General features: G+C 44.3%; 1 protein-coding gene across 12 annotated transcripts in view; it reads right to left on the bottom strand.

The window, feature by feature from the left end:
• LOC106602442 (teneurin-3) overlaps window positions 1-21,829 on the bottom strand; it is a 393,330-nt gene that overhangs the window by 291,840 nt on the left and 79,661 nt on the right. For all 12 annotated transcript variants that reach the window (XM_045716619.1, XM_045716624.1, XM_045716618.1 and 9 more), the window contains 2 exons: window positions 10,568-10,956; window positions 965-1,246 (listed from right to left, as the gene is read on the bottom strand). In XM_045716619.1, the coding sequence (XP_045572575.1) occupies window positions 965-1,246; window positions 10,568-10,823 (538 nt within the window). In that variant the 5' untranslated portion in view covers window positions 10,824-10,956. The remainder of the gene's footprint in view (window positions 1-964; window positions 1,247-10,567; window positions 10,957-21,829) is intronic.

Raw genomic sequence — 21,829 nt, 5'->3', positions numbered from 1 at the left:
GGTAAATGCGGGAGAGAGAGAGAGAGACAGCGAGAGAGACAGAGAGAGACAGAGACAGAGAGAGACAGAGAGAGACAGAGACAGAGAGAGACAGAGAGAGACAGAGAGATGCAGAGACAGAGAGAGACAGAGAGAGACAGAGAGAGACAGAGAGAGACAGAGATATGCAGAGAGGGGCAGAGACAGAGAGAGACAGAGAGAGACAGAGAGAGACAGAGATATGCAGAGAGGGGCAGAGACAGAGAGAGACAGAGAGAGACAGAGAGAGACAGAGAGAGACAGAGATATGCAGAGAGGGGCAGAGACAGAGACAGAGAGAGACAGAGAGAGACAGAGGTATGCAGAGAGGGGCAGAGACAGAGACAGAGTCACAAAGCAATCTGTGATGGCGCTCTAGGGGCCACCGGGGGAAACTTAATCAAAAAAAGGTTGGCAGCTCGGGGAGAGAGAGGGAGCAGAGGGGAGCAGAGGAGAGGGGGAGTAGAGGACAGAGAACAGGTGACAGGGTTCTCTCTCTCTCTTCACTTTCGTCTCCAGAACAAAGTCAAACCCTGAGAGTCATAATCCAACCGTCGCTAGGAGCAACACGTGCTTTGCTCTGTCTGTCACCACGCCTTGGGGTTAACCCTTCACCTTCAGCAATCAGTGGGCTTCAATGAACATGCCGACGTACACTTACAGTACCCATTCACACTAATTCTTGAGTTCCCTCAAATTCTCTCATTGTCAAGTTCACAGCTGCAGCTTCTCAAGTGAAGTGGTCACAGGAGGAAAGGAACGCTGAGCGACACCAACTCTCATTCAACATTCTTTCCCAACAACCGTGTTTCACCGATCCTTCCGTGTCAGTGGACGTGCCGGGGAGTGTGCACGATGTCGAGCTGTGCACGCTCCCGAGCCAAGGAAGGCGAGATTAAAGAGAGAGATAAATCCAATGTGTTTTGTGCACACCGACCGGACTCACCATTATCGCTGTCCGACTTGTTTTCGTGCTCTGTGTCGGTGAGGGTCAGGGCCGAGTTGGACCGGCTGGACAGGCACGAGTTCCGGCCGCCCGACTTCACCCCGCGGCCCCACAGCCGCATAGCGCGCTCCGGTGACATCACGCCCTCGTTCTCGGGGTCCACGTCGGAGCCGGCGCCGACCGAGTAGCCGCGGTGGGGGAGGCCCATCTCGGCGCAGAAGGCCAGGCCGCGGCGTGTGGACGGCTCGCAGATCCCCAGTTGTCTCAGGTTGAAGTTCTGCCCTGAGAGGAGAGGAAACGAGATGGAAGTCGTCAGCACTAGAGCCCTGAACAGGTATACCGGTCAATAAATGTCTTCCAAAGGAATAACTAGTGCCCCTTCACAAGAGAATACAGGAAGTACAGGGTAGAATAAAGGGAGTTTTGAGAGAGGAGAGGAAACAAGATGGAGGATCTTAAAGACTCTTTCACAAAGAACAAGGTTGAGGACATCAATAGTTTCAATAAGAGAGGAGGTGGAGTCTTTTATTCTAAATGTCAAGTATTTCAGAGATATTTAAGAGAGCTAGCATTTACCAGGGAGAGCAATTCAGTGGCCTTTCACGGGAGAACACAGGAAGTACAGCTGATCTAACTTGAGACTGGCAGTAAAGCAAAAACACCTTGAACCCTGTCACTAACAGATCACCAGTCACATTAAAACCTCTTCCTGACCCTATCTCCTAGTGATGGGGGGGGGGAATCTATACAGTTACATATCGGGATATTATTTGTGAGCATATATCATATTGTATCGTTTTGACTATCCCAATATTATTTTGACGCTGGCTGGCTGCACCAAAACGTATCTTCATGACTGATCAACGTGTTTTCTCCTGCTCTCTCCTGTCTCTCTGCAGCAGACATAATAGTGATCAATATGTTTGGAACATCAAATCACAACAAAATCACAGTATCGAATCACAATACATATCGTATCAGCACCTAAGTAGAGTGATTATATGGTAACGTGAGGTCCCTGGCAATTCTCAGCCCTAATATCGCCCCCAACCCCCCTCTGACCTCCAGACCCTCAGATCCATCCTAACACTGAGAACCGGACAGAGAGACCCCCCCCCTCCTTCCCCAGCCTTATTTGTACAGTATTTACCCAGTGGCAGATGGATAAATAGATGGCTAAACAAAGTGAGCAAGAATATAAACGCAACATGCAACAATTTTCAAGATTTTACTGAGTTACAGTTTATATTAAGGAAATCAGTCAATTGAAATAAAGTAATTAGGTCATAATCTATGGATTTCACATGACTGGGAATACAGATATGCATCTGTTGGTGACAAATACCTTTTAAAACAGGGTAGGGGCGTGGATCAGAAAACCAGTCAGTATCTGGTGTGTTCTTTGTCCATAGCTTATGCCTGTCCATACCATAACCCCACCATGGGGCACTCTGTTCACAACGTTGACATCAGCAAACCGCTAGCCCACACAATGCCCAGTACAGTTGAAACTGGGATTCATCCGTGAAGAGCACACTTCTCCAGCGTGCCAGTGGCCATTGAAGGTGAGCATTTGCCCACTGAAGTCGGTCACAACGCCGAACTGCAGTCAAGTCAAGACCCTGGTGAGGACAACGAACACGCAGGTGAACTTCCCTGAGACGGTTTCTGACAGTTTGTGCAGAAATTCTTCGGTTGTGCAAACCAACAGTTTCATCAGCTGTCCGGGTGGCTGGTCCCAGATGATCCTGCAGGTGAAGAAGCCGGATGTGGAGATCCTGGGCTGGCGTGGTTACACCTGGTCTGCGGTAGTGAGGCCGGATAGACGTACTGTAAAATTCTCTAAAACGACTCTGGTGGACATTCCTGCAGTCAGCATGCCAATTGCACACATATCAGCTCCATGTGTAACAAAACTGCACATTTTAGAGTAGCCTTTTGTTGTCCGCAGCACAAGGTGCACCTGTGTAAAGATCATGCTGTTTAATCAGCTTCTTGATATGCCACACCTCTCAGGTGGGTAGATTATCTTGGCAAATTAGAAATGCTCAGTAACAGGGATGTGAACAAATCTGTGCACAAAATTTGAGCAAAATAAGCTTTTTGTGCATATGGAAAATGTATGGGATCTTTTATTTCAGCTTATGAAAATGGGATCAACACTTTACATGTTGAGTTTATATTTTTGTTCTGTATAGATAGATACACTACATTACCAAATTTATGTGGACACCTGCTTGTCAAACATCTCCTTCCAAAATCATGGGGGTTAATATGGAGTTGGTCCCCCCCTTTGCTGCTATAACAGCCTCCACTCTTCTGGGATGGCTTTCCACTAGATGTTGGAACATTGCTTCGGAGACTTGCTTCCATTCAGCCACAAAAGCATTAGTGAGGTCGGGCACTGATGTTGGGCAATTAGACCTGGCTCGCAGTCAGCGTTCCAATTCATCCTAAAGGTGTACAATGGGGTTGAGGTCAGGGCTCTGTGCAGGCCAGTCAAGTTACTCCAACACCGATCTTGACAAACCATTTCTGGGGGGGGCATGTTTGTCTATGGAGATTGCATGGCTGTGTGCACGATTTTATACACCTGTCAGTATTTGGGTGTGGCTGAAATAGCCGAATCCACTAATTTGAAGGGGTGTCCACATACTTTTGTATAGATAGATAGATAGATAGATAGATAGATAGATAGATAGATAGATAGATAGATAGATAGATAGATAGATAGATAGATAGATAGATAGATAGATAGATAGATAGATAGATAGATAGATAGATAGATAGAGCAGCCTGGAGACATAGAGGCCGGAGAGGGAGCACACGTGACAGTACCCCCTCCCCTGCGCGTTCGGCTCCAGCCACAGGGACGATCCCGAGGATCAGGAGCGGACCGGTCGCCTCCGCTGCGGCGCAGAGACCTGACGAAGGTCCGGTTCTGACACCCGGACCTGACATCCCCTCCAACACAAAAACAAAAAAAACTCCCTGATGCTTCCCTTTGGTGAGGCGTCATTCTGTAACGATGGTGACAGGTGTGTGCCATAACAAGCAGCCTGGTAACCTAGAGGCCAGAGAGGGAGCACACGTGACAGATATATAGACAGTCAGGAGAGAAGAGGGCTGTGTTCCAAGTGCACTATATTTTATGCAAGTCAGTTAAGAACAAATTCTTATTTACAATGACTGCCTACCCCGGCCAAACCCTCCCCTAACCCGGACGACGCTGGGCCAATTGTGCGCCGCCTTATGGGATTCCCGATCACGGCCGGTTGTGATACAGCCCGGGATCGAACCAGGGTCTGTAGTGACGCCTCAAGCACTGCAATGCAGTGCCTTATACCGGTACACCACTCGGGAGCTATATAGGCAATACATAGGGTGTAATACTTTTGACCAGAACCCATAGGGCTCTGGTCAAAAGTAGTGCACTATATAGGGAATAGGGTGCCATTTGGGACGCCACAGAAAAGAGAAGGGGGAGAGCTATCTCCCAGGTGCTAACAAAATAGAAGCTGACAGGTAAATGGGGCCTAGCTAGCATCTGGGGAGTCATTTGGACTAGAGGTGTTGAGTAATGAAAAGATCCTGCATGGGCTTGAAAAGAAAGAAAGAGAGAGAGCGAGAAAATACAAATAAATCCTGTGCTGAATTTTTTTTCGTGATGGGGGTTGGCGGGGTGCAGTATCAACTGACCTGAAATCCCCAGTGAAAACATAGCTTCTGTAAACAGCGCTGGCTCCTAGACGTACATAAAATGGACTATCAGGTTTCATCTGACTCTCAGATAACTTCAGGGGCTTAACATTCTGTTACCCAGGATCCCACGCTGGACTCCCAGCACCCCGACCGTTGTGTCTTACCACGACCAGGCCGGACTAGCTAACAGCGTTAGCACAGACGGAATGCATGTTTGGGATCGACTACATTGCAGTAGGACTACGCAGAATCACTGATCTACAAATCTTTCATCCCAAAAGTGAATGATTATATGATTAAGATGAGTGATTCTGCATCTCGCCTTGCTCAAACAGATCCCGTGAAAACATGCTAGCAGTTAGCAAAACCCCCCATCTTTTCAGCAGCATAGGACCAACGCCCTAATGGAAAACTCTCATTATCAAACGGAGTGAGACACCCTCAACTTTTATTTTATGGGGCCCCCTGAAGACTAAAATCACCAGTAATTCAGATCAAAACTAGTTTAATTTAGCAAATCTGTTCCTATAGCATTGCCACGAATAGAAGGGACATATGTGATCGTGTCTCAATGTCATCAAGGTATGAAAGGATTGTTATTTCAAATCCAATCTCTTTTAGGGCTTAGTTGTCATCAATTTGCAGTGTGCGACCCATTATGGTAATTATGTTCCGGCCACACGACCATCCGCTCTGATAAAAATCTGCCAGTCTTCCCACTGCCCTAAAGACTGAAGTAAAGCATGACGAAACAACTAAAACGATACATACTTCAGTGAAACACGACTTGCTAAAGGCAATTTATACCGCGTTGATGGAGCGAGCCAAACGCTAAAGAAATATCCAACGCAAAACAAAACATCCGAAGGGGAATCTATAGTCTCCTAAAGCGAATCATATCATCGCTGAAACACATCTGAAACAACACATAGGCCTAATGCTGTAGCGGAAAATAGCATGCTATGATACAGCCCACTTTGCTTAGGCAGAGCAGAACGCATTCCGCAGCTCAAGTTGAACTTGTTAGCATGACAAAAACAAGGTTCGAACCATGCTAACATAAAGCCAAACCATAAAGGGCACTTCGGTGCTGGCCCACTGGGCACAAACTGATTGAATCGACGTGGTGGAATACACATTGAATTGACGTCTGTGCCCAGTGGGGTGTGCTAACAAACTGTATAACGCTAAAGCAAAAGCCAACAACAAAGAGCACCTTGGAACGGCCCACTGGGCTAGCCACTGTTTCAGTGCAGGAGGGCAGAGCGCCAGGCCCGCAAGGCCCATCGATAAATGCCCTATAAAAGCATTACTTGCGGGTTACTAATGTTGGCTGGCGCGTAGGAAACGGCAAACATCAATGGAGGGCCTCTGGGTACACAGCAATAATTTACAACGCATGAAGCAAATACACATACTGTCTGCAATTTATCATCTCAGAGAGACAGAGTGAGTGAGAAAGAAAGAAAGAAAGAATGAAAGAAAGAAAGCTAAATAAATTAATATTTGGCAAAGGTAGCTGTGTTAATGATTGGTCTCATCTGTGGCTGTACTTTGGTTATATCTAATGCGGTAACATTATGTAGGCTGAAGGGAATTCAAGACCCACTAGTATTCTAGTAAACAATCCAGGCACAATTCATTTACATCACAAAAAAACATAAGTAACACGGTACAGTAGCTTAACTAAGCAGTATAACATCAAATAAATACAGAAATAATCAAATTACTGCTATCTCTATGGCAACCATTCATTGAACCCCCCAAAATTAATCTGAGAATATTTGGCAAAATATTGTTGAATGTATAACAGATAAATATCCCAAGTGTAGAGTACAGAGACTTGGTAAAAGTGTCTTCCTCTCGCAGGCAGATGGAATATGGTGTGTGTGTGCGTGTTTGTGTGCGGGTGCGCACGTGCATGTGTGTTCTCGGGGAGGGGTAATGTGGTGCAGATGGGAGAGAAGATGGTGGCTGCTCTACTCTGTTATGTTGTCCTGGCAGATAGACTGGTAGCTAAGGCACTTCCAATCTGTTTGGTGATTTCATAAATATCTCAAGGCCTTGAAAGCGTAAAGTCCCTACTTCAAAGGCGACGCCGCCACCGCAACAAGACAAACAGCAACAACAGCCGTCAACAACCGTATGAAGTCATCAGGGTGGAGTTAAGGAAGTGTTCCACATTAAGGCCGTTATGTCTGACATATACTGACTATACATGTACTTTAACTTATACAGAACTAATAATGAATCAAAACATACAACATAATACAAATAATCCTAATAAAACAATGACAACCATATTTGTATTATTAATAATAACGTGCATAAATATTATAGTTTTAGTTGTCTAAGTTTTACAGATTTAAATATTTTCTCAACATAAATATAAAAATTCAGAATATGTCATAGAACAAATAACAAATAACTTCTTAGAAATATCTGAGAGAAATTCCTACATTTGTTACAAATTGTACAAGACATAGTAACCGTGGATCAAAAATAACTATTTCATTATCTGGGTCCTCATATGCCAACACAACTACAGGCATAGAATTAGGAATTAAAATACTATATAATTGTATAGGATCTCTATGACTACAGCCAACAATACACTGTATAATTCATCTTAGGCCTATTAACCATTCTACTACAATTGAAGTGGCTTGCATTTTATGTTAGGGAATATTTAAACATGATCCAATTAAAAATAGAGTCTGTGATACATAATTCATTTAGTTCCTTTTTTAACCAATGTTAATGATTTCCTGCAAAGCTAAACTCTTTTCTCTCGCTTAAAGACATTTATGTCACACCTACATTTAGATTTAGACTGCATTCCATTCAGTGGGTTTAGCTGCCGTGGTGATAGGAACGGGCTGGCTAATAACATGCCTGAACATACATATTATATATATATATATATATATATATATATATATTTTTTTTTACATATAAATGCTGTGAAATGTTTGTAAAAAATATTATTCCTGCCGCTATTTAGTGATTATCGTATATCATTCAGTAATAAGTTATTATATTACTTTTGAATCCTTATTAGATTAGTATAGATTCACTCTGATAACATGTTCTTCCAGCTTAGACTAGTTAATACTCAGTCTTTCTGGGATAATGGAAAGTGTTTAATGCCGCACTACTTTTGCAGTTATGAAAATGACTGTAATATAAACGTAATACATGTTTCTCAATGAGAGGCAACTGCTTTATATTCCGTAGGCCTAGGTAAAATGACTTTATCAGTGACAACAACTATGGCTTCTTTCGTTTGAAAATATTGAAATATTTAAGGGTCCAAGATTCAGACAAATACATGCTTTATCTCATTTAGGGTAGAGTATTATTTAACTACATTTAGATTCAAATATTAAAATGTTGTTCTCAAGCTATATATATATATATATAAGTCCTCCTCATTCTGAATTGGTTCTGATGCATGCCATGCCCCACGTGGTAGTAGAATATATAAGTCCTCCTCATTCTGAATTGGTTCTGATGCATGCCATGCCCCACGTGGTAGTAGAACCTAGAACTTTCCCAGCACGGTCAAATCATTGGTCGATCAAAAAAATGAAAAATCTTCCAAATTCCCTCCAAGATCATTTACATTATAAGAAGGATTAAATATTGACTGTGAATAAAATACTGTCTGGAGCAATCTTTAATCTAGGAATAAAAGTGACTACAAAGGCTTGTTAATTACAGACATAACTAAGATAGTCACTGCAGTTCAATTAAAATTATATTAATTTTAAATGAACGCCAATTAGTGTGGCAATGAAAATGTACATGATAAGATAATTAAAGTCATTACCTTTTTTCTCTCCAATATTTATGAATTGTTAATTGGAGTGGAGGAACAATCAATGAACTGGTAATGAACTTCAAAGTACTTTTGTTATGTTTATAGAAAATATGGATGGACCTGGTAAAAGGCTTTGCCTCCATCTTTCCACAAACCAGTTAATGTCACGAGTTCAAAACAGTTTCAAATCTATGCGCTCGCTGTGCGTTATAAAATCTAATAATGACAAAAATCCCTGTTTTTTATTTTATCACTGACGGGCAACAATTCTAATTATTCCAGCTTTAGTCCATTAAGTTTCACAAATGAATACTGTCCCGCTATTATTTCTGAAGTGACCAAATAATTTAGGTCAACGTCAAACCCATAGAATTTGAATGATTAGAATGGTCAAATAGGTTCAAAACCCGTTCTACTCCTTCTATTTCTATGGTGTCCCCATATTAATATAGAGAATAAACAAACGGTGCTAGCTATATTAGCTTAGCATAGTGTCACCATAAGCTCCTATGAGGGAAGTTACAGCGAGTTAGTGGTCGAAGGAGACAGAAAGAGGTGCTTAGCCAAGAGGCTTTGTAGAGTAGTTAAACATTAAGTTCTTAAGTCTGTCTAGCGATGGCTGTGGCCCAACAACTCAACAAGTCTAGTGACCGAGTGGCCCACTTAGGGGACTAGCTCTGCCAGCGAGAGGCAGAGAGGGTGTCGCTATAATAATTTGGGGGTTGCTTATATTTGTTCTGTTACACAAAAGTGGGTCGCCATTGTACAGCGCCCCTGGAGCAATTAGACTTGCTCAAGGGCACAGCAAAAATGTAAATGTTTTACCTTGTCAGCACCTTAAGTCGCAGTTGTAAATGAGAACTTGTTCTCAACTGGCCTACCTGGTTAAATAAAGGTGAAATAAAACAAAACAAACCCAACACGCTAACCTGGAAGCTACCTGCCGCCCCCATCTGTCTCATGTCTGTTAATATGGGGAGGATGTCATACACAGCCCTAACCTACCCGGACTGTTACCCCTATCCTTACCCCAATACCCACATCTATCTGTCAGGATATTACCCCTGGAGCTCCTTATCAGCAAGACAAGCCCCAGTGTTCATGTTCAACACTAACCCAGCAGCTATTATGTACCATTTAGCAGAGACCTTTTAATCCGAAGCCACCTATAGTCATGCATGCATACATACATTTTGACACACGAGTAGAGTCGAACCCACTATCCCGCCGTCGCTGTGCTCTACTACCAACTGAGCTAGAGGACAAGCACCTAGTGAGATACCAACGAGAGAGGTAATGAGATTTTTTCTTTTTGGATTGAAACCGTAGCTAGAACATGTTTTCTTCATGACATAAGTGCACTGTAAAACGTAATTACACCTCGTCCCTTATCCACAGAAACTGAATCCTGATAGGGCTGAGTCGCGGCCTTGAACGCACTTTAAATCTGAAGTAGTCAGCCCTTATCCCTTATCTAAGGTACACATTTGAGCCTCGGCCCAGCTCGGTGGCATAAGTCAACATGGAGGGGGCCCACGTGAGGTAAACAGATACTTCACCTCTTAGGGGCCAACCTAAGGAAGAGTTCAAGCAGGTATAGCTGACCGTGACTACAGAGTAAAACCTACGGACAGCTTGAAGTGGAATGACAAAGGTACTGGTACTCAATTTAATTTTACAGTCCTGGTGATCATATTTACATTTTACAGTACTGGTGATCATATTTACATTTTACAGTCCTGGTGATCATATTTACATTTTACAGTCCTGGTGATCATATTTACATTTTACAGTCCTGGTGATCATATTTACATTTTACAGTACTGGTGATCATATTTACATTTTACAGTACTGGTGATCATATTTACATTTTACAGTACTGGTGATCATATTTTAGAGCCAATAGTCAAGGTGGTATAAAACATGGAGGTGCCGGATGATACTCTGTACCGGTAAGTACCAAGCCCACCTCAAACACTGCCTACATGGTCAGCCGCAGGGCAGCGCCCCTAGAGCATGCTAGGTGCCTTGCTCAAAGGCACAACGGCAGGGGGATAACTAACTAGGCTAACTAGTACCTTGTCGGGTGTACTCGTCCTGTTCACGGTGCACCATCTCCTTCACTCTGCTGCTGTACAATAGTCTGGAGGAGTCCTGGTGGTCGAAGGCCTTGAGCGTCTCGCTGGAGCTGTAGGACTTCTGGGTGGGTACCCTCGGTCCCGGGCCGCCGCTGCCGCACTCCTCGCTGTCGCCGGACGAGCCCGTGTAGCGCCGCTCCTTGTCGCGCCTGCTCTTGGTCAGCGAGCAGTAGGGCCTGCGTTCCTTCACGTCCATACTGCCAGCATGCTTCGCCGACCCCGGCGGATAGACACAAACACGGCACGGACCGGGATGCTGGAGGAGGAGGAGGATGGGGGGGGGGGAGGAGGGAGGGTCTGCCCAACCCGCTCCGCTTAGGCTCGGCTACCTGGAGAGAGGGAAGACAGGGAAAGAGAGAGGGAGGGAGGGGAAGAAAATGAAAGAAAAAGTGTGAGACACAGCGGTCAGATAGCGCTAAGCTGTGCACTTAATCTTCCCGGGATCCTTAAATCCTCCCCACCTTCTGGAGTGTTCAGCAGTGCTAGTGTGTGTGTGTGTGTGTGTGTGTGTCTCAGCAGGGCCTGAGTGCATCGGAGTGAGGAGAGGCAGGCAGGATACAGCCTTTAGGAACTGAAGTAGGGAGGACAGGGGTGAGAGGGGAGTGGGAGAGGGAGAAAAAGCCGCGGAGGCGGGGAGAGGGTCACTTAATTGATTACTCCCGTCCCCCTGATCTGGTATGTGTCCAGAGTTGCTGATAAGCACGACACATCCATTAGATAAAAAGGCCTAACTGAAAGCAAAGCATAACGTGCGTGTGCATGTGTGTGCGCGTGTGTATCAAAGAGGAAGGAGGAAGGGGAAAACATTTTCAATCTTTCATTAAGCCCTGCTGCCATCAAGAATTAATCAAATCTACAGACAACATCCTGAGAACAAAAAATAAAACAACATACGTGTGTGTGTGTGTGTGTGTGTGTCAGAGTAATAACCATTGCATGTAGTCCCCCCGGGCGTACTTTTCAAATGTTTATTAGCCCAAAAACTTTCTCTCTGCTTCTAATTTTGCGTTCTGATCATTGCGGCCATTTTAATTTGGGAATCTTGGCTGGTCCTTTTCTGGAGGTCTCCCAGAGATTGCGCATGGCTGCTCTTTCTCAAACATATATTTTTTTTCCCACTTCATCCGTCTTTTTTTCTCTTTTAAGTTAACAACATATTTCTTGATAAGGTTTTCCTGCGTCAGTTTTCTAAACTCGTGATAGCAAAGCGAGGGAGGCAGTTGGGAGGTTTGGAAGGTAGATTCTCCCTAATGAAATGGGGAGAGGTGCTTCTACGGCCATATAAAATCTGCGATGCCGGGAACACAGACGGAATCACGGAATCCAGACATTAAAACGGATTTCATGAATATTCAAAAAATGTATTGAACTTAGTAGGGAATCAACTAAATGTACTGAACACGTATTAATTTGCCCAGGTTTATCATAAGACATGAAAATAATTCATCAGTGATTTGTATTTCCTGTAACTTTCTGAAGAGGCAGGGAGAATTCCCCTGTCTATGTATGTGACTCTTTGTGTAGATTTCTCAATTAAATGTTAATTACAAAATAGCCTATGCTTACCAGGCAGAATGATATCATGATTATTTGCATCAATCCAGTGGGTATTTGTTAATCAAACTCTACCATCACATGTACTCTACAATAATACTGCTAAACCACTGCCTCTTGCTAGGTGCACACTGGAATTAAAGGGTAATTACACCCAAAAATGTAAATTGAAAGAGGGGTATCCTGATGTGGTTTAAGCACTGTTGTGGATTTACAACATCCAATTTAGTTGTATTTCTATAAAAAAAAATTAAAGTGGGACTTTGAGAGCTTAAAAAAACAAAACAGGGGAAAATGGAAACCTTTAAAAACATAATGGAGAAAACGGAATTTGGGAAAAACGAACTAACGGTAATCAGGCAAAACATAAAACAGATTTGATAGGGCTTTGCTTCTGATCAGAAGAGGAGAATATCAGCCTTTCTCTGCCTTCTCTCTCTCCTCACTATCAGGAGGAATTGAACAGATGACAAAGAGAGAACGGGAGTTATTTAAAGGGTAACGTTAAGGTATGCCAGGCTGCCTCTCCTGGTTAAAAAGGTTGACAGCATCATTTGCTTTTCCCCCACACAACTGTGTGTGTTATTAGGTCTTCCTAAGCATGGCAGTGGATAGACAGAGTAGGGGTTGGCTTGGGTGACTTTTAGGGGGTTTCCCTGCCATGCCCTGGGCGCTGTCGGCTGTCCCACCTCATGGTCATCTTCATTTTTTATTTGTCTTTTTATTTTATTTTTATTCCACACACCAAATACAAACATACGAACAGCAACTTACAGACAAATACACACAACGACTAAATTCTCATCTGCTCAGACCCAAATGCTCACACCCCCATCCCTAGTGCCTGCCTTATTGTTGCCGTTAAATTGTATCAATTTGTTTCTCTCATTCGCCCATGCTATTTCAATATTTCAATAATCAATCATTACATTTTTACATTGTATTAATGATGGCAGATTGATTGATTCCTACGTTTTTGGTCTACGTTTTTCGTGGTCATCTTAAATAGACAAATAAGTCTACGGCGGTGGCATATCAGCAGCCCCAACAATGACAAATTATCATTCATGAATATTAATACTGATTTTCGAGATACCGTATGAGGAGAGGAAGAGAGAGGGAAAGAGAGGGAGAGACAGAGAGCGAGCGACAGAGAAAGACGGCTCCTCACACTGCTGGTTTATAGTTTCGTAAAAATGTACTGAGGCAGACAGGAGGGCAGAGTGAGTGAATGAGTAACGGAGGGAGGGAGGGAGAGGAGGAGAGGTGACTGAGCTGTGAGAAGTGCTTATGGGGGAATGAGACTTAGTGTGTGAATCAGATCCGCAGCAGTGTGGTGATCTGTCAGGATCAGTCAGTTAGACAGACCAGGGCTGAAATTAGCATTAGCATTTTGTCACCTACCAGCCACACTAGGCAGGGCAGCTGCAGCTCTGATTCTCACACCATGGCCCCCCTGGTAGGGCCCCTTACATGGCCTCTCACGGCCCCTAGCTTCACATCCTCAGCTGGGCCAACCCAGCACTCCACTGCTAGTAGTGTGACATAAATTATTTCAATTCACACACATTTGTTGTCTCATAAATATTCCCCAGGTCGTTGCTGTATTGTAAATTAGAATGTGTTCTCAGTCAACTCACCTGGTAAAATAACGGTTATATATAGTATATATATATATATATATATATATATATATATATATATATTACCGTTATTTTACCAGGTGAGTAACACACACACACACACACACACACACACATATATATATATATATATATATATATATATACATATATATATATATAAACACACAACATATTACTATATATATATATATATATATATATATATATATATATATATATATATAAAACGACACACACACACACATTATATATATATATAATTTTTGCACACAGTCATTAGTAATAGGTTTATCAAACACAGATTACTTTATTGGATAATATCATTTTCTTCAATGTTTACAATAATTTTCAGCTTGACTTAATACTAATGTGTCGGATTTTATACAGAGAAAGCATTATTAACATCTCCTCTGAACATTATACGTATTTAAATTGTCAAAACATTACACTAAAACGGATTTAATCACTGAAAACAATTATTCATTCAAAGCCAAAATTGGTAAATGTGACCAATTTGCCCCCCTCCGGTGACACAAAAGAGAGTGACAACGTTCATCTGATTTGTCTGAGTCTAAATGAAATTAGGTCTGGCTGATCAAGTGCATTATTGGTCATTAAATTCCTAATTAAAAAGTGCTTTGGTCCAATGACTGGAGCCAGAGTTTTAAATGGGAGAACACTGTGGCTGCAACACTATTATGGTAATGTGTTCACATAATAACATTAGCGAAGACGATATCATTTGTACTTCAGTCAGAAACACAGACAGGAGAGAGTACCGTAGCTACACAGTTATACTTCAACAACATTTCAAGGGAGATGTTTCAATAATTGAGAGCTATGCATTGACACACTTGGGTTCCCGAGTGGTGCAGCGGTCAAAGTCACCGCATCTCAGTGATAGAGGCGTCACTACAGACACCCGGGTTCGAATCCAGGCTGTATCACAATCGGCTGTGATTGGGAGTCCCATAGGGCGGCGCGCAATTGGCCCAGCGCCGTCCGCGGTAGGCCGTCATTGTAAATAAGAATTTGTTCTTAACTGACTTGCCTAGTTAAATAAAGGCAAAAAAAATATGCATAGACATACTGTGTGCTTCGAGGCAGAGTTGAAATCGTGTGTTCTTACAATGAAATGCTGCTGGTTCATATAAATGTCTCTCCTGCTTTACCCTGGATTTCTTTCTTTGATTTGTCTTCTTATCATCATCTCTTTTCATGGAAACTTACAGTTGGAGTTTGATCACAGAGAATAAAGGAAGCAGAGATGCTGTCCGTTGCCCCACCTGATGGAAAACACCCAAACTACAAAAATACCCAAATGAACAACCACTAAAACCTTTCATTGTATTTGTGTGTGTTCTTAACTGACGCCAATGAACGCTGCAACAAATCTAATTAAATCCAAGTCACTCAACTGTCATTAGAAAATACTAAGTAAACATACGCTTGCTAAACCCGCGGGCCAGCTGAAGTGAAGGGGTTTTAAACAGGTGAGAGAGAGAGAGCTGTAGAGTTACTGTGGTTTTACAGTGGAACAGCAGAGCAGGAAAATACACTCCTGTGACAGACAGGACTGTTTCGCATGTAAGTACATTATCTATGCCAACACACACACACACACACACACACACACACACACACACACACACACACACACACACACGCACACACAGTACACACACACACACACACACACACACACACATGTCAACTGGCAACACCAGCTGCTGCTGATGTAAGCTCATTCCTGTTTTATTAGTTCCCTTCTCCATGTTCTTTCAGTCTTCACTATGATGAAAAGATGCAATCGTGATACCTGTGAAACACCTCATCAGCAATGAGCTGTGTGTGTGTCTAGAATGTGTGTATTCTCCCCAGGGCTGTTTACGGGGTGACCTCAGAGAGGCGCCTGAGAAAGCCTGCTGCTTCACCTCAGGGACACTCTGCCCCCTGCTCCACAGGACACACACAACCCTGCTGCCCTCCTGTCTACAAACCATCCCCCTCCGCCAGCGCCCACAGGGGCGCTGGCTTCAGCCAGCCACCTCAGGCAGTGTTTGTCCCCTCTTTCTAGGTAAGGCCATCTGGTACCACAGAGGTCTGAGCAACACACCCTGCTCATTTATGTCACATGTCATTCAGCATGAACACGTAGATCAATGCCTTACAGCGTGAGAGAGGGAAGGAGGACAGGAGAGGAAGAGGAGAGAGAGAGAGACAACAAACATAGAGAGAAAGAGGAGGGTGGGGTAGGGAGTGCAAGCAGTGAAGCAAGGGGGACAGAAACAAGGTAAGAGAGAGAGGGGGAGAAACTATTTGCACATTGTTACATCACTGTATATAGACATAGTATTATTTTGGAACTTCTGTGAGTGTAATGTTAACTGTTCATGTTTATTGTTTATTTCACTTATGTTTATGATCTACTTCACTTGCCTTGGCAATGTTAACATATGTTTCCCATGCTAATAAATCCCTTAAATTGGAGAGAGAGAGAGAGAGAGAGAGAGAGAGAGAGAGAGAGAGAGAGAGAGAGAGAGAGAGAGAGAGAGAGAGAGAGAGAGAGAGCTAGAGAGAGAGAGACAGAGAGAGAGAGCTAGAAAGAGAGAGAGAGAGAGAGAGAGAGAGAGAGAGAGAGAGAGAGAGAGAGAGAGAGAGAGAGAGAGAGAGAGAGAGAGAGAGAGAGAGACAGAGAGAGAGAGCTAGAGAGAGAGAGAGAGAGAGAGAGAGAGAGAGAGCTAGAGAGAGAGAGAGAGAGAGAGAGAGAGAGAGAGAGCTAGAGAGAGAGAGAGAGAGAGAGAGAGAGAGAGAGAGAGAGAGAGAGAGAGAGAGAGAGAGAGAGAGAGAGAGAGAGAGAGAGAGAGAGAGAGAGAGAGAGAGAGAGAGAGAGAGAGAGAGAGAGAGAGAGAGAGAGAGAGAGAGATATAAAGGCCAGGGACATGTAGTTTATGTACTAAGAGAACAACAGGAATACCTCCATCACCATTTACTACCCCTGCCACCATTCACTCCTTAAAAAACACTCCCTACACACTTCTCCCATGCAACAGCTTGGAAGCATCAGGCGCTGCTATTCCACTATCCCACTGTTTTTAATGTGGCTCTTTTTTTCTCTTAAATAAACACGGGGTCGCTCAGTGGAATGATACAGAGCCAAGGCACAAGGCATCCTCCCGTAATGTGAAGCAGACATGGGGCGGCTGCAATTTCTTACAGGTTTCAGGGCTGTATTCATATAGCGTCTCAGAGTAGGAGTGCTGGTCTAGGATCAGGTCCTCCCTATTCTTATAATCGTAATCATTATGTTCTAAAAGACACACCTGATTCTAGATCAGCACTACTACACTGAGACATTTGAAGAATACGTGCGCAGGCATCCTTGCCATAATGTGAAGCAGACAGAGCCGGTCGGGGTGGCTGATCTGCATCTATTTTAATGGGTTGTTCAGCTCTGGTTCAACTCTGTCTGGATCTGGTTCTCCTCACTATGATGCCTGGCTCAGAACTGAAACCCTCCCTGTCTGGCTCAGTACTGAAACCCTGTCTGCCTGACTCAGTATTGAAACCCTGCCTGCCTGGCTCAGAACTGAAACCCTCCCTGTCTGGCTCAGAACTGAAACCCTCCCTGTCTGGCTCAGTACTGAAACCCTGCCTGCCTGGCTCAGAACTGAAACCCTCCCTGTCTGGCTCAGTACTGAAACCCTGCCTGCCTGACTCAGTACTGAAACCCTGCCTGCCTGACTCAGTACTGAAACCCTGCCTGCCTGACTCAGTACTGAAACCCTGCCTGCCTGACTCAGTACTGATACCCTGCCTGCCTGACTCAGTACTGAAACCCTGCCTGCCTGACTCAGCATTGAAACCCTGCCTGCCTGACTCAGTACTGATACCCTGCCTGCCTGACTCAGTACTGATACCCTGCCTGCCTGACTCAGTACTGAAACCCTGCCTGCCTGACTCAGTACTGAAACCCTGCCTGCCTGACTCAGTACTGAAACCCTGCCTGCCTGACTCAGTACTGAAACCCTGCCTGCCTGACTCAGTACTGAAACCCTGCCTGCCTGACTGCCAGTACTGAAACCCTGCCTGCCAGTGACTCAATACTGAAACCCTGCCTGCCTGACTCAGTACTGAAACCCTGCCTGCCTGACTCAGTACTGAAACCCTGCCTGCCTGACTCAGTACTGAAACCCTGCCTGCCTGACTCAGTACTGAAACCCTGCCTGCCTGACTCAGTACTGAAACCCTGCCTGCCTGCTGCCTACATGCTGCCAGATGACAACACTCAATGGGAACTCTGGAACATCTTATAACAACCAACCAGCATGCACACACGCGCGCACACACACACACACACACACATACGGAAACATTGTACAACAACCTAACAATCGTTGCTGGAACTCAAAGAAAGCAGATTAAAGAGGAAGGAGACAGAGGAGGTTGTAACAACTTTGTTTATCCCACAAATGTTATCATAAAACAGGAGGTTTTCTTTTTAATCCCACGGCAGCAGGCAGATTATGGGAGTCATCAAGATGCGGAACGAGGGAGTGGTGGATAAGGAGAGAGAGGAAAAGGGAGAGAACGCAAAGAGAGAGAGAGAGAGAAAAAGAGAGAGGAGGAGAGAGAGAGAGCCTGACCCATATATATTGTGAGAGGATGTTTCTCTGTGTTCCAGGTTGCCTTGGTGTTACCTCTCTCTCTCTCTATATATATATATATATATATCCCCCCTCTCTCTTTCTTCACACGGCCCCCTCTCTCCCTCTCTCTTTCTTCACACGGCCCCCTCTCTCCCTCTCTCCTGTCTGTAAGATAATCAGAGGATCCCCTGTATAAGGTGGCAGAGGTAAATAGAAGCAGAATGTCCCCTGGCTCGTCTCTTCCCTGTTGATGGCAGTGAGGTAGTACAGGTACCCTGACCTCCCTTGGCGATCTATAAACACAGAGACGTACCTCTCTGTTGAATACACAAACTATCATGTGCGCGCGCACACAAGCGTTGGGCAAACTGCTGAACGCAGCCCCTACTATAACTAATCACAAATCGCTACGTTGAGGATGAGCAGAGTGATGATGTTGATGTTTATGATGGTGATGATGCGGCTGATGCTTTTTTACTAGCATTACATCATTACCACTTTCCATGGTATTCCTCACAGACACTAACACAGATACTGCAGGGACAGTACTATCTCAGCCAGACAGCCTCGGCTCTCGTCTGCTTTGTCTCTTCTCTCTCTCAGCTTCTGTGTGGCAGCCTCACATAACAAGAGGGCATGGCCACCGAACAAGGGAACAGAAGGGAAGAGAACGGAAAAAGAGAGCAGGAACAGGAGGCAGCATAGAGAGAGAGAGAGAGAGAAATAGTGAAAGAGAGAGAGAGAAATAGTGAAAGAGAGAGAGAGAAATAGTGAAAGAGAGAGAGAGAGAAATAGTGAAAGAGAGAGAGAGAGAAATAGTGAAAGAGAGAGAGAGAAATAGTGAAAGAGAGAGAGAGAAATAGTGAAAGAGAGAGAGAGAGAAATAGTGAAAGAGAGAGAGAGAGAAATAGTGAAAGAGAGAGAGAGAGAAATAGTGAAAGAGAGAGAGAGAGAAATAGTGAAAGAGAGAGAGAGAAATAGTGAAAGAGAGAGAGAGAAATAGTGAAAGAGAGAGAGAGAAATAGTGAAAGAGAGAGAGAGAAATAGTGAAAGAGAGAGAGAGAGAAATAGTGAAAGAGAGAGAGAGAAATAGTGAAAGAGAGAGAGAGAAATAGTGAAAGAGAGAGAGAGAAATAGTGAAAGAGAGAGAGAGAGAAATAGTGAAAGAGAGAGAGAAATAGTGAAAGAGAGAGAGAGAAATAGTGAAAGAGAGAGAGAGAGAAATAGTGAAAGAGAGAGAGAGAGAAATAGTGAAAGAGAGAGAGAGAGAAATAGTGAAAGAGAGAGAGAGAAATAGTGAAAGAGAGAGAGAGAAATAGTGAAAGAGAGCAGGAAGCAGCGTTGAGAAAGGGATTGAGAAAAAGAGAACAGTTTTAACTGAAGGCAGAGTGGTAGTGGATGGTGTTAGCAGCCAGCCGCTGAGAGAGTCTAAGCAGAGAGACTTATGGTTCGGGGTCTTTACGGAAGAAATGTAGCATTGCAGATGTTTTTTTTTTGTATACTGTTGAACATGGTGTGGAATTGGAACTCCTGGGGTGAGTTACAGTCACAGCAGTGCTCTGAAACCAGACGGGGGACGGACATAATCAGCTGGAACAGTAAAACGTTAAATGGAAGGAAGACGCCACATATGAAATAGAAGAGATAAATAAAAGGCAGCGTGTAGGTTATCAAGTCAGGCTGAGAGAGATACCGCTCAGAACACAGAGTGGAGAACGGTAGATAGAGGATAACGAGAGAGAGGAGAGGGGGAGAGAAGGGAGAGAGGAGAAAAGGAGAGAGGGCAAGAGGAGAAAGACAGCGAGAGAGAGAGAGAGAGAGAGAGAGAGAGGAGATCTCTCATGATCAAAGACAGTCTCTCCAGAATAGATGTAAGGAAAGAGAAACATCTCACTGTGCAGTAAAATAAATGACTGGATGACCATAAAAGCCTTGCTGGGTTTTTAAACCCAGATCTATTTGCTTCTTGCCTCCTCTGGTTTACAGTTGTAAGACATCTGAAGGACCCGTATCAGAAAGTATCTGGACAGTGACATGAGAAGCTAGTTATGACCAGAGTGTCACTCTGGACACGGTGACGTCAATTCACCGTCTGGATGGAAGGATGAAAGGATGTGGTAATTGAGGTAAGATATGCCTCTGTCTCATCTCTCTCTCTCTCTCTCTCTCTCTCTCTCTCTCTCTCTCTCTCTCTCTCTCTCTCTCTCTCTCTCTCTCTCTCTCTCTCTCTCTCTCTCTCTCTCTCTCTCTCTCTCTCTCTCTCTCTCTCTCTCTCTCTCTCTCTCTCTTCTCTCTCTCTCTCTCTCTCTCTCTCTCTCTCTCTCTCTCTCTCTCTCTCTCTCTCTCTCTCTCTCTCTCTCTCTCTCTCTCTCTCTCTCTCTCTCTCTCTCTCTCTCTCTCTCTCTCTCTCTCTCTCTCTCTCTCTCTCTCTCTCTCTCTCTCTCTCTCTCTCTCTCTCTCTCTCTCTCTTTCTCTCTCTCTCTGTCATGGAGATCTGTCTCTTCCTGAGCCAGATATGTAACATAGGAATGAGGGAGGAAGGGAGAATGAGTGAGTGAGGTTTCTCGTGTGTTTCTCTCCCTTTACCTCTAGCCCCCCCTCTCTTTCTCTGTCGTGTGTTTTCTCTACCTTTACCTCTAGCCCCCTCTCTCTTTCTCTGTCGTGTGTTTTCTCTACTTTTACCTCTAGCCCCCCCTCTCTTTCTCTGTCGTGTGTTTTCTTCTCTACCTTTACCTCTAGCCCCCCCTCTCTTTCTCTGTCGTGTGTTTTCTCTACCTCTACCTTTACCTCTAGCCCCCCCTCTCTTTCTCTGTCGTGTGTTTTACTCTACCTTTACCTCTAGCCCCCCCCTCTCTTTCTCTGTCGTGTGTTTCTCTACCTTTACCTCTAGCCCCCCCTCTCTTTCTCTGTCGTGTGTTTTCTCTACCTTTACCTCTAGCCCCCCCCTCTCTTTCTCTGTCGTGTGTTTTCTCTACCTTTACCTCTAGCCCCCCCTCTCTTTCTGTCGTGTGTTTTCTCTACCTTTACCTCTAGCCCCCCCTCTCTTTCTCTGTCGTGTGTTTTCTCTACCTTTACCTCTAGCCCCCCCTCTCTTTCTCTGTCGTGTGTTTCTCTCCCTTTACCTCTAGCCCCCCCTCTCTTTCTCTGTCGTGTGTTTTCTCTACTTTTACCTCTAGCCCCCCCTCTCTTTCTCTGTTGTGTGTTTTCTACCTCTACCTTTACCTCTAGCCCCCCCTCTCTTTCTCTGTCGTGTGTTTTCTACCTCTACCTTTACCTCTAGCCCCCCCTCTCTTTCTCTGTCGTGTGTTTTCTCTACCTTTACCTCTAGTCCCCCCCTCTCTTTCTCTGTCATG

The sequence above is a fragment of the Salmo salar genome, chromosome ssa04 (assembly GCF_905237065.1).
Source record: "Salmo salar chromosome ssa04, Ssal_v3.1, whole genome shotgun sequence".
NCBI lineage: Eukaryota > Metazoa > Chordata > Actinopteri > Salmoniformes > Salmonidae > Salmo > Salmo salar.
This window is presented reverse-complemented; position numbering and strand designations above follow the sequence as displayed.